Source organism: Poecilia mexicana, unplaced genomic scaffold (genome assembly GCF_051168715.1).
Source record: "Poecilia mexicana isolate PSO_F unplaced genomic scaffold, ASM5116871v1 scaffold_20, whole genome shotgun sequence".
NCBI classification, from domain to species: Eukaryota; Metazoa; Chordata; class Actinopteri; order Cyprinodontiformes; family Poeciliidae; genus Poecilia; species Poecilia mexicana.
Genome location: NW_028263389.1, coordinates 12,456,079 through 12,469,883, shown reverse-complemented (window position 1 = coordinate 12,469,883; position 13,805 = coordinate 12,456,079). Strand labels below are relative to the sequence as shown.

The window sequence follows — 13,805 nt, the reverse complement described above, 5'->3', positions numbered from 1 at the left end:
TGTTAGAAAAAGTCGAGCGCAGCGTTGGAAATATTCAGTGAAACACGACTGAATTCAGGCGGGAATGCTTTCAAAGTGAAAAGCACTTGTTCTTGCATTAAATCAGACACAGAAAGGCAAATGACCGATTAATAAATCAGTCGCTTTGGGAAACTGAATTTGGAGATTTTCCTTTGTAAATTTGATTAAACCCAAACAAGTAACTTGATTGGGTTAGGAATAAATTAAGCTAAAAAAACAAAAAAAAAACATCCCTATTTCCCACGATTCCTCCCAGAATTCACTAAAGCATTTTTTGTAACACAATCATCTAAGAGACTCCCTCTAACTGAGGAAACAAAGGGATAAAAATTTAATCCTGACTTTCCGGCACAGGGTGTCACAGGAGAGGATTTTTGTCGCAGCGATCGGTCCATGGACAGTGATTTGAAAATGAGGTGACATGAGATGTCCACAAGCAGCCCCTCCCTCCTCTGCCGGTGTTTTATTTGTGTCAGGGAACATGTGTTTTTTCTCCTGATGGGACTTGACAACAACCCCTTGAGCACGTAGATTGACAAAGTGGGGAAACTGTATGAAAAACAGCTTTACATAAAAGCAAGAGTTTTGTCTATTTGCCGGACCGAAGCACAGAGGTCTGAGTAAACAAGTCTAACAAGGAAAAACAGCAGGAGCGACATTAGACGAGCAAAGTTTTGCTCTCCGTCAATCTCTGCAGCAGGGAAAGCCAATTTCTAAACAATCCCAAATGTGTCACTTCATGAAGAGAAACATTATTCACGATCAGGAAACTTGTAGGATATCAGAAGGAGTTAACGTCCCAGTAAACCAGCCAGGAGATTATTATTAGTTTCATTAGTACCTGCTTGTGGGGTGTGGTTTGGAAAAAGTTTGAAAAACATAGAACCAATATGAATTCAACCCCTGCAAGTAAATATTTTGTGCAATCAAATCTCATATTTGCATGTCTTTTTACCAGCGTTGCACAACTGGAGACTAACATTTACGCACATTCCTCCTTTTAAAGCAGCTCACGCTCAGTCAGATTGGATGAAACAACATCAGTAAAAATCTGTTTTAAAGTCTTGTTCAAAGTGGACCAGGCCTTATTTTGGTCCACTTTTTTGGTCTGGACTGAAAGTGCACTTTATCCTTTCACATTGTGCTTTTTTTTTTTTTTTTGCAAGCAGACTGTAATCTGTAAACAAAGCCACGCAGGTGACAACCATTGCTCCTATTGGACAGAAACGATCACAAACCCAGGAAGGGAAACTGTTATTACAATTGCAAACCCATTTTGAAGGTCAAAAGCAGCAGATTCAACGCAGGTTTAATGATGTGATATTTCTAATTCTGGAACGGCGCCAACGAAACAGAGCAACAAGAAAACGGCGGATTGCGCAGAATGATTTCTGTACAATCAGTACCTGCATTAGCTGTGATAGCAGCTAATCCAGGTACTGATTAGCTGCTATCAGTTCCCAGCAACGGTGGTTCATGAAGCTCCAAAAAGACGCCCACACCCTGTATTCACTTTGACTAGGCCATTCAAATCAATGAACAAACTTTAATCTGAAGCCTCCGTCATTGCCCTGTATTAAGCCTATTTAAGCTTCCCATCAACTCTAACCTTCTCCACAGCATAATGCTGCCACCACCATGTTTAGCTGTAAGGTTGGAGAGTTGCAGGTGATTTGCATTGTCAGCGTGGAGCCAAGCAGGTTGTTCTGTACCACGTACCACATGTTCAATGAATTATCAGTAAACTGTAAATGGGTCTCCTAACTCTTACTGACACTCTTTCACAAAGGCTTGATTTGCAAAATTATGCAGTACTTTGTGTTGATCTTTCACATAAAAATCTGGTCTTGTGCAACACGTACAAAGAAAAAAAAATCATATTTCCTCCACAATTTTGTCACATATTGGCTGCTCCTCCTTGAAAGCACAGAATCCATTGAATCACTTTAACCCCTGCATATATGTCTGGAACATAATTTTCCTGATCAAAATGTCTGGGTTTTTCTTTACGAATAATGGGAAAAGTTAGATGACACTGTTAAGGTGACTTACTAAAAGGATTAAAAGTGCCAACTTTTTCCAACTCTTTCGCAGCCTCACGCTTCACCATTAGCAACCGGGTCGAATCAGCAGTAGGTATTACAACACCTACTGCTGAATCGAGAAGAAGAAGAAGAAGAAGGATGAAACAGCAACACTCCAGATTGAAATTATTTAACATTCAAGACAAAGCTTCACGTCTTGAAAGCGAGTTTTGGTGGCAGCCCCCCCCCCCCCCTCTAAAACAAAGTGGCCGAGTCAGTAAGGTGGAGAGGCGGTGACGTACATATGTGCAGCAGCAATGAATCACTGGAGCCAATGTCTCTCTGTGAGCCTGAGGTGTTTGCAAATGCACATTCATTAATTGCAGCTCAGGTCAATTGAGGAACTGCTTTAGAGTCATTATTTTAGTGCAACACGCAGAAATAACTCAATTTGAATGCACCTGTTATATAGCAGGTGTTCGTTTTCAGAATATTTCTATCCATGCAAAAATAAAAAGCAGCAACCAGCTAACTAAACGTTGATTTAATTAGATGGTTATTAAAAACACACACACACACACACAATTTAGAGCTTCTATTGATCCAACATTTCCATTAACTTCTAAGCAAAGCGCTCTTAGAATTTCCAACTATCCCTTTCCAGTGAAAAATGCCTGTAGGTGTGGCACCTATTTAGGCCTGATCTTCAGGCGCAGAGGGGGGAGGTAGGCGCTCGTGTGCGCGCGCGCATGCTCACGTATGACTCATCCCATCCGAACTAAAGCACTTTGTCAGAGGCGTCCATTCACGTTCAACCCCTGCGAGGACGCGCAGAATCAATCTGGGGCTCGCAGCAACGCGCTTGTAGTGACGGCGGCTATATATAAGTCCATTCAGCATCTCTTCTGCCTTTAAGTAACTATATACTTGTCTCTTCGGAGAAGTGAAGGAGGGCGGCACCTCGCCAACTGTACCTGGCAATCTACGCGGCTGTAGACTCCTGGACTACCTGTACTGAAGGTAAGGAAATTCTTCAGTTTTTTTTTTCTTTCTTTTCTGCTTAGTACTTAACTTGGTATGTTTTCTCATTTAAAACAAAGATAGATGCCTATCAACTCATTACTGCTGATTTTGTTTGGTTCTTTTTGAATTTTTAACATCTCAGTAGAAAATCTTAACCAAGATACGCAAAGATTTTTAAAAAAAAATAGTTTATCATTTTTATTAACTCTAACATGAGAAGGTATGATTATTATTTAGATAGAATTTATTCATTAATGATAGGTACATTAATTGGAACACCAATGGCTGTTTTCAGGTGTGTTTTCCGTGCGTAATTGTCTCTTTACGCAGCAAACATGAATCCTAAGTGCGTTTTTTTTCACCTTCCCCCTCTTCCCAGATTTCCAGCTGAAATCCTGACATGAAGCTCAATTTATTCGGCACCACCGTTATTCTGCTCGTTGCCTTCTTACCGCGCTACGAATGTCGGGCTATTGAGAGCCCAGGCGGTCCCCTGCGCATCCCCGCTCTCCAAAGCCAAAACTCCGAACAGCAGCAGCGGCGGCAGCAGCAGGAGCAGCAGCAGCAGCAGCAGCAGTCTGGTCCCATTCTGGAGCGCCTCGGAGAGGAGTACTTCATCCGGCTGGGAAACGGGGACTCTAACTCTTTCCCATCCTTGTACTATCCCGGCGGATCCCCATCCATCTTCAACAGAGCGCAGCAGCTCCAGCTGACGCGGCGCCTCTTGCAGGGGAAAGTTGGCAACATCAGAGCGCTCATAGGTGGCTTCGCCGACCGCGGGGACGAGTCGATGGAGAGGGAGAGGAGGTCCGAAGACCCACCGATATCCCTGGACCTGACCTTCCACCTGCTGCGGGAGATGATGGAGATGTCCAAGGCGGAACAGCTGGCCCAGCAGGCGCAGAACAACAGAAGGATGATGGAGCTGTTTGGGAAATGAAACCATCTCTCCAGCCCGCCAAAGATCTCAGTTCCCTCTGTTTATCTTTTATTTTATTTTATTTGTTCTGCATTTATTAGCACAAAAACATGCTGTGTGCAATATAGTGCTGCTTTATCACTCGATAATTTATAGCTTTAACCTAAAAACGATGGAGCGTAAACGGGCTGGACCGGTCCGGTTATACCTTGCCATTTTGATGTTGGTGTCGAATTTGTAGAGTTTCAGAAGACGCACTTTTCTTTTCGTTCAAACATAAATTTGTATTTTGTTTTAGATCATGAACCGCTGTATTTATGATATTTATGTTTGTTAATAAACTTATGTGCAACCAGACATTTTTTTTTCTGTTGTGCAACGACACGTCTTATATTTATATTTTTTAAATAAAAAAATGAACAAATGCAAAGCTTACACTTCTCTGTCGATATCCTTGCAGGAGTAAACCGAAGCTCCAACCAAATGTGGGAGTCAAATCTATTTTCAAGACTTTAAGACACGTGTAGCTTGAACGATAAATCTAAATTATACGGATTAAATAGTAAAAGCAAAAACACAAACAAAAGGCAACAATTTTCGGATGCGGGAGCTCCTGCAGGTGGAAACAGTAGAGTAATTCCCTCTGCAACCTCAAGAGGCACTTCTCATTACACCATCAAGAAGCAACCTTAGCTCAGATATGTACCACTGATGAATGCTAAGCACAATATGTGAGCCTCTGTGTTGATCTCTGACCTTAAAGACACACTGAACAAGATCTGTGCACTGAGTGACTCATCCCTTACAGCTAACGTGTCCACTAAGAGCCCGTAGTGCTGCACTGGGCCCATTTGAAAAGCATCCAACTCACTGACTGACTGATGCTGTGCAGTGATTAGATGGGACTCAGTGATGGACTCTCGGAAGTGAAGCCATGTCAAGGTGAGACCACAAAGAGCCTTTGCGGTCTTGAGACGTGAGCACAAGGTGGGAAACGAGAGAATTCAGACAGAAACTCCAGCTGAACAAGCTTACGCAGCGACAGACAAAAACAATCAAATAAGAAATGCAGGTGTAGCTCAGTAAATCAGAACATCGTGAAAAAGTTATTTTTAATATTGCAATTCAAAAGGTTTCACTTATTATGAAGAGCGAAATGTAAAAAAGTGTTTATTTTTTCTAAATTGTTTATCGAGGCTTAAAACCCAGTTTCGTTTCGAAATTGGAACAAATGAAGGATTTTTAATACATAAATGTTGGCCTGCTGAAAGTAAACCTGTGTGCTGCACATTATAAACCATCAATATCTGGTGGTGTCTGCATTAGCGTGAATTTGGGTGAAGGTCAGCTGAGCCCGCTGGTACCTGCAGGTTCCAAATCCTGCTGGAAAATTAAATCAGCATCTACATATAGCTTATCAGCAGAGGAAAACATGAACTCAAAAACACAAACAAATACCATCAGCACACCAAATCATCCCTAGTTGTGGAAACGCCACACTGAACCTCAAGCAATTTAGATTTTGTGACGCTTTACTCTTCCGCAAAACTCTTGGACCCTGATTTCTTTCTGGGGGGGCTTAACAAATAAATTGTAACAGCTGCAGCTCATATCATGGGTATATCTGAGTAGAGGCTTTTCTTCACAGTTAAAACTGCAGTTATTCTTGTTGCTTATGCAACTTTTTCCTTCCTCACTTTTTCCTTCCACTCAGTTTCCCGTTAATTTCTTTGGAAGCAAGACTCTGAACAGCCTCATTCTTCAGCAAACCACAACAATTATCAATTATATATATGTAATACTTTTCTCTTTTGGTCTTAAGAAAGATTTTTTTATTTGTATTTTTTATTTTTGCTGAAAGCTAAAATTATGAAAATTGACACAAATTGCTTGAAATATATCACTCTGTGTGTAAAGAGTGCAAATGTGTTTGGATGTGATTTATGAAAGTACAGTGTCAGCAGTAAAGTGTTGAATACATTTTAATCTCACAATATATATATGTATAACAAAATGGCAAAATTACATTAAATATATTAAAACATCCATGTGCTATGTGACAAAAAAATGAATAAATGGGCAGTAAAACACTGAGATGTCACTGATATTTTTCTTCACTTTTCTGCTGCCCATATAAAGTTATATCTGCCATAAAAACAACATGGAAGGAGCAAAAAGGAGAGAAAACCAATTTTCCTCTTGAGTCTAATTACGTACTTTAACATTGAGTTGTTAAAGGTCAGCGGCTTTAAAAATGTATCTCATTTCTGGACATAGCCAATAGCAACACGACGCCTATCAAAAATGAGCAGAACAGAGGAATTAAAACATAAATATGATGCAAAGAAATAAGACTAATTTTCCTGATGGTTCAGACGTTTCCTTTCTTACAGATCTAGAATTTCTCTTGCATTTATTCGCCCGATCACAACTGATCAGAAATCAACATTGAGCAGCAGCAGCAGCAGCAGCTCTCCAGCTGCTCGTTAAGATGCATGTTTTGTACCAGTTAGGTGGAAGGAGAGCTCCTGGTTGGGCTCAGGGAGGGGTTTATTTGCTGGGGGGCACTGGGCTGTGCAGGGGGGGCTGAAACCGCAGCCCCTCCAGAAACAGTCCGCGCACCTTCCCCTGCCTCTCCGTCTCCTTCTTCTTCATTCTCGTCGTCATCGTCTGCGTAAACAAAGCGAGCAGCGTTCAGACAAATCGCAGGTAAGTAGAGAAAAAGAAAACAGACGCACCTCGTAAATAATCTACATCCCTTCACCTCGGATGAAGTCGAGGCTGCCGAGAGCCTTGCGTTCTCTTCTGAAGTCGACTTTGTAGTGATCCATTTTCTCGTAGCCGCGCTCAACTTTGTCCAAGTGCACTGTGCTGGAAGCGTCTTCGATTCTGAGGGCAGTTATTTAAAACAGCACACCCATTGACTAGACTCCAGCGTCAAGCGTTCAAAGTAACACGTCTCGAAGTGTATTTATACATTTGTGATTTCCGGCGCCTTCCCGCGGATTATTTCAGGACGCCTCAGCTCTGGATAGTGATTTGCAACATTTCGCAGAATTATTTTTCGCATCAGAGAGAAGGTGTGAATTAAGCTGCGTTTTGGGTGCAAGAGCAGATGTGGATGTGATGAATCATTCACGAGGAAATCAATGAAAAAGTTTGAAAACCACAGGAGCACACAAAACGAAACGTAACGAAACGAAGTTGTTGGCCTTGCAGTAGTATTACAATGTGGATGTAAGCAAGTACTCACTTTTTAAGGAGATCCCTTGCATTCTGGAAGAAACAAAAATTCACATTGTTAGATGATAAAGGCAGAGTTTATTTTAAACTGGAAAGGTTAAAGTCAACTTATTGTCCTGACCTGAAGGAAAAGAGCCATTTCTGTCTCCTCCATGGTCTGAAACCCCCTCTCCACGACCTTGCAGCTCTCCTCAAGATGGTCTCCGTACTTCTTTGTGAGGCCCTGGATGTAGTTCATCTTCTCTTCCTGCTCGGTCGTCACTTTCTGACTCATCTGCCTCTTCTTCTCCTCCAGCACGGAGTAAAGCTGGTCAAACTTCTCGCACACCTTCGTCTTCTGCCTCCGACCGTTCTCCTGGGGTTAGGAGAGGGAGATGAGGGGAGAAAAAAAAAAAGAGATATTGGAACATGTGCGGGAAAGATGGGAAATTCAATCCACATTAATAATTCAGGTTAGCCGAGTGAGTGTATGCAAATGTAATTTGTGGGAGAAAACAGCTTTAAATATTGAAAATCAAAGACGCTTGCAGCTAGGTTTATTTTAAATATTATTTAGTGTTTTTTTTTTATTTACATTACCTTGCAAAAGTATTTATTCTCTTTCAACCTTGTTATAGTTTGTCCAACATTAATGTTTTATTTATTTATTTAATTTTTCTTTTTACACACGTAGAGACCAAAATGTTGCTTCCTGTAGATCGAGTCATGTTAGTTTGGACCTTTTAAGAGTTTATTAGTTTCTTTTTCGCAGTAATTTGGATGTTAACAGCGGAGTGAGTTTGTTGGCTAAATTTAGTTTCATGTTTTTATTTTAAACATCAATTTAAAAACAAATGTGATAGCTTAGCGATGCCACTGACACAAACAAACTCTGTTATTTTTGCACAAACTGCAGAACTTTTAACTTTATGAACACATTTGGCTCATTAAATGTGTTCAAAATACATAATTTTATGCCTTATTTTATATTTTGTTTACATGTATTCCTAATAACATGTATTTAATGACACAAGTTTGAATTTCTCCATGTCTTGGTAAGTTTGTCGTTGTGTAACACTCTTTCTATTTTTGGATGATGGACTGAGCATTACTCAGTGACACGTTCACTAACATTCTCTAACACATATTTAAAGCCTTTAAGGAACAGATGTATTTGTACAAATAACAAATTATTAACAGGTGGACTCTTTTGTCCTCATCATGTGTGTTTCTGAATGGTAGGTGGAATGAATTCAGACTGTGCTTTTGAACTCAGACTAACCCCTCAAAGCACTTTTTTTTTAAATACAGCCAAATCTGCAGAGTAAAAGGCAATTTGAGGTAAAGAGCCTTGCCAAGGGGCACATCAACATGTTGCAGACGAGAACGGCGAAATTTAAGCTGACAAGTTTATGAATGGAAGACTACCACTCTTTGTATTGATTCATAGTTGCCAACAACCTGAAAGTAATAGGCTCTACTGGCTTTGACTTCATCATATTAGAGTGAAATGGGCTGAATACAAATGCACATCATGCATTTCAGAGTTTTATTAGCTTAACCAGAAGTTTACTATGGTTTATTACATAAAATCCCAGTAAAACATAATGAAGGCTGTGGAAGGGTTTCAGCAGTGCGATTAGTTTTGTAAGGCGCTGAAAAGACGGTAAACCTCCTTTCTTACGCGCTATCTGAACGCGAAAGATGACACATGGGAAACTGGAACCAATCCAGCTTTCTCTGAGCTAAATCTGACTGTCACGCATAAACCAAAGGAAAGCTGCCTGTCCTCCTCCCCATCTATGACCCTGCTTGTTTTGTTGTCCATGCTACAGGAGCAGACCAGAAATCAGGTGTTTGAGGTAAGGGGGGTGGGGAAAAAGGAAAAAGAATGAATGGAGGGAGGGAGGGAACAGAACACAGAGGCACCAAAAATACCAATTTTCCTCTCTCTCCTTTTGTGTAAAGCCCACGGAGGCATGCTGAAAAAAGCGAAAAGAGTGCCAGTGACAAGGGCACATTACACCAGTTTGTAAGTCTCTACAGGTGGGTTAGTGCATGCACAGGTTGAAGCCCACTGTGAGCAGCTGGACACTGCAGTCGCTCAACACTGACCTCTATGACACGGCAGGCTTCATCGAGCTGACTAATGATGCCTTGGATCCTGTCGTTGTTCCCAACCATCATGGCTATCCCGTCACTCAGCTCGGACTGGACACAAAGGCAAGACGGGAGGGATTGTCGACTGAAATCAGGGACACTTGAAAACAGATGCTGATAAACGCAGCATAAAATGACTCTTTTACACAAAATGGGGTTAATATGCCTTTAAATAATTTCCTAAAGCCGAAGTTGTTAAGTGGAGGCACACCTGTGACTCTCCTACCCTGTATATAACATCACGAAAAAGTCAAAAGAAACCAGTTTAGGTGTCAAAAGAACACCTAGACTATGAACCTTCAGAAGCCTGGTTCATCATTGATAAAATCCAAACTCCTGGAAGGTTCCTCATCTATCAGTTCCAACAACTATGTGCAATCATAGAATTGTCCAACAATAATAGGTTTCAGGTAAGGAGTGACAGTCTGTGTCTCAGGGATGAACGTGGGATTTGTGCACAATGTCTGCATCCACTCCAGAACAAGAGCGAGTTGCTGCCTGAAGTTGGTGAGACAGACATCATCCAGAGAAAACTGTGTCCTGTCCCGACACTGGCTGAAAGGGCCGCTTGGCAAAGAAGAAGCATGAAAAAATCGGATTAAGATTTCAAAATGCTCTCTGGAAGAACATGTTTGGAGACTCGTCATTTGGTCCTATAATCATAAAACTGAAATTTGGCTCTAATGACTTATGTTACATTTTGAAGAAAAAGGGGGGAAGGTCACAAGCCTAACAACACCATCCCAAATTAGAAGCACGCCGGCGGCGACGTCATGTTTAAAGAGTGTTTTACTGAAAGAGAGACTTCATAAAATAAATAACACGAGGTAAGGTAATACTTTGGAAATATTGAAGATCCGTCTTTGTCTCAGTCAAACTTGTGACCAAATGAGTCCTCAAAATGGAGGGTGACCCTAAATATTGCTCCGAATTAGTTAGAAAGTAACCTAGAACAACAAAGTCAATGTTTTGGAGCAACCAGGTGTGACCAGAGAAATGTGGTTCACAGAGTTCTGTATTACTTTCACCCAAGTAGAAAATATTGAGGCGACGTAATCTTCAGAATTTGAAGAAAGGAATACATATCTAAATATTTTATGTAACTTCATAGCGTGTATGTACATTTCTCGTTTCATAGCAATTACTGTGATGGAGGAAGACCATTATCTCAAACCTCTAAGCTCTCACCCTCTTTGTCTGGTAGACAGTGCCGAGGGGGGCCACCTCGCAGTCCTTGTGGGCTCCGAACACCTTACACATCGAACACGTGGGCACGCCGTGGGTTACACAGTAAATGTTGATCTTTTCGTCCTCGTGAACGTCGCACATGGGCGTTTCTTCCTTCCTCTCCTGTGTTGGCCTGCTGCTGCTGTTGAGGTGTGAGGAAAACAGCAACACCTTTCTGTCATTTCACTGCATAATGATGTGACATGTGACGTTGCTTTGGTAATGTCACTATTACACACCTTGGCAGATTATTGACGAGCCGTCAGCCACTTTTTTTTCCCGGTGAACGCATGCAATGTCAACAAGGTAATCGATGTAGCTGGATGCTGATCAGTGCACAGGAGTGGATGTGATAGGGTAGAGGAAAAGCCTCTCAGACTCTGAGCTCAAAGTGAGATGCCAGAGAGCACTAAACTATTTTTTTTCTAAATATTTATTTAATTTCACAGAAATATCGCGGTAGAAGCCATTTGTTTGTTAAATACTTAATTAAACATAACCCGAACAGGTGATCAACTCAAAACCACTCGCTGTTTTACTCTCTCTCTTTGTCGTTTAAGCACACCCGTTGCCGTGGCAACCGCCTGCCCTCCGCAAGCCCACCAGAGATTAGGTTAAAAACATAACATTCAATCCGTTAAGATATTAGCTTTTCAGGCTTGACATTTATTTTGCGATTATTAATAAGTGCTTTCATGAACACAGCGGTGGTTGATTAGTTAATTTTAAACTCCTGCTCGTTATTTTGGTAATGGAACCGAAACGCACAGAATTGCGCAACACTTTGTTGAAACAATAATGATCATTATTTTTGTTGGGTCATTAATTTGAACACGTTTTGCTGATTTTTTTGTTGTTGTTCTTTAATAAAGTTACGAACTTTGTGATAAGGAGTCAGAGGAGGACGTGCTGGTTTCAGCGTCCAGGCGGCGTTCAGTTTGTCACCTAATACCGAGATCGACTCAAAACCTTCCGCGATCCACGTATTGCACCGCTGCTCTAGCAAAGCACGAACAGTTCAGAAACAATATGAAATGGGAAAAAAGAAGCTATTTATTAACTGATTAAGTCGTGTTTTAGATTGTTCTTGAAAAACTAATCACTCACGGCTGCACAGTGAACTCGTTGATTCTTTACAGCAGTCAGCCGCTCCTCTCTCTTGCAGGTACTGCGTACCCCCGCTAAATCTTTTAGGGGTACGCAGTACCCGACCGTACCCGCCTCGTGGTGATATAGGTGTGTCTATCAGACAACAGCCATTTCAGGCTAGCTTAAGCTAGTTGAATATTTACAACTTTCTTGTTGATACACTGACAAAACTTACCTACTGTCTTTCAACCACTTTGAAAAGCTTTTCTTCGTCTCTCCAACATATTTATCCTTCCCCCTCTTCCGTTTTTTGTTTTATGCCCCGGAGTTGTTGTTTTTTCTGCCGCCCCATCTTTAGCTCCCTGTTGTCGAGTTCATTACAATTCAAATTTAAAAGAAAAAAAACGCGCCTCGGCTCGTTCTCTAAGGGAGAACCAAGCTACCTGTATGGGAGGAGAGAGCGGCTGGCAGAAGGGGAGGGGCGCCTAATCATTGTTATTCCTCTGTTATTGATCATTTCATACACAAACGGCTGTTAAGTACATAAAATGCTGACGAGAAAAAAGATTCCTCTCATCGTTTTTTGCGCCCCCTCTAGTGCAGCGCAGCGCCCATATGCGTTGCATACAGTGCATACCCACTTTTTGCGCCACTGAGTGCAAACTTGTGTAAATCTACCATAAAATCACAACAAAATACACTCAGATTTGTGGTTGTTGCATGACGACAGGTCCTGTATCTGCTTGGGCTCACCTGCTTGACTCCTGCTTGAACATATCAATAATATTCTCAACCAGCAGGTTTCTCTGCAGGCCGTACACACCATGCCTGTCCAGAACCACCTCGTGTCTGCAGGACGGGCATCGGAAACGGCCTCCAGACGTCAGCGAACCACTTCTGGTTGGGAGATATGGGTTTGCAGCCTGAAAGCAAAAGCAATTCAGAATTTATTTTTAGTGTCTTAACAGGACTGTGATGGATAAATAGATCTCTTCGATAAACAGTTATGAAATGTTAATCTAAGAGATTCACAGGAAAGCAATACCAATGTGGAATCCATGCTGTGTAAAACTGCTAATTCGTTCATACATTTTGAGAAGAGTAAATGCAAACAAATAATACTTTGGAACAACTTTAAAGAACTTGTACCTTTCATTTATTACATTAATAATGTTCCAACAAAGCATATAAATATTTAAGTGTTTCTAATCTGGCAGTTAATTTGTCATTAAAACACCAGCTTGTTCATTTGCTAATATCTTAAATTTTTTAGGAAAGAACTTTAAAATATTAATATTCAAATGGCAAACATAAATAACAATGTTTCATAGCTGTCTTTTAGTCCGATTTAAAGCAAAAATAAGTTGATTTTATTTGTTTGCTTACCTGAAAAACATCATTGGCACATTTTCTGCACAGGTTATGCTGGCAGGGTAGGATGACCACAGGCTTTGTAAACATTTCCAAGCATATGGGACATATCAGCTGCTTCTCCAAGTTGTCCATGACGCGAGCCTTGGGGAAACAATTTTAAACTGCACCTAAACTCAATCAAACCACAGCTAAAGGTTTGCGTAACAAAGAAAAACACGGTCAGACGCTGAGTCACACGGTCTAGAGAAGAGGGTGTTCAGTCCAACCCAGTTGGAGTCAGTTCTTTTTTTAGTTCGGCTTGCCATTTTTACCTTGCCCATATTTGAAACAGAGCAGGTCAGTATTTAACAGCTGTCTAACAGCTTCCAAACACTCCCTATAGAGGGTGACAAAATGATGCTGAAGTTAACTTTCTTCGTTATAGAATAACTTTGCCCCATCTCTAAGCTCACAATTTAAGATTTAATCTCCATATATCTTTTTTTTGTTTTTGTTTAAACAAGAACTTGGTTGTGAATATTGGAGCAATAAACAGACAGAGAAAATTGAGGTCACACAAGATAATCAGTAGTGTTGGAGAAACAGGTTTTTCAGAAAACAGATTAATTCAGATGAAGTAGCTGCAAATCTCAGAGTAGAAAACAAGAGGGATCGGCCAAGTCTTGCTCAGAAACTGTGGGAAAGTTTAAAAAGAAGAGAAAAACAAGGTTTATACCAGATGACTTGTTTTCACAAAAACAGTATAT

General features: G+C 41.0%; 2 protein-coding genes across 2 annotated transcripts; one reads left to right on the top strand and one right to left on the bottom strand.

The window, feature by feature from the left end:
• The first annotated feature begins 3,243 nt into the window (after positions 1-3,243).
• crhb (corticotropin releasing hormone b) lies at positions 3,244-4,344 on the top strand. The gene has a single exon (XM_014966905.2). It carries the CDS (start codon positions 3,469-3,471, stop codon positions 4,006-4,008), a length of 540 nt encoding a protein of 179 aa, XP_014822391.2. The 5' UTR covers positions 3,244-3,468; the 3' UTR covers positions 4,009-4,344.
• A 1,607-nt stretch (positions 4,345-5,951) lies between these two features.
• Positions 5,952-13,546, bottom strand: trim55b (tripartite motif containing 55b). The gene is made up of 8 exons (XM_014966918.2): positions 13,072-13,546; positions 12,439-12,608; positions 10,558-10,738; positions 9,325-9,420; positions 7,352-7,585; positions 7,241-7,263; positions 6,752-6,876; positions 5,952-6,657 (listed from the first exon to the last, which is right to left on the bottom strand). Exons 1-8 carry the CDS (start codon positions 13,189-13,191, stop codon positions 6,497-6,499), a joined length of 1,110 nt encoding a protein of 369 aa, XP_014822404.2. The 5' UTR covers positions 13,192-13,546; the 3' UTR covers positions 5,952-6,496.
• Positions 13,547-13,805: the final 259 nt, after the last annotated feature.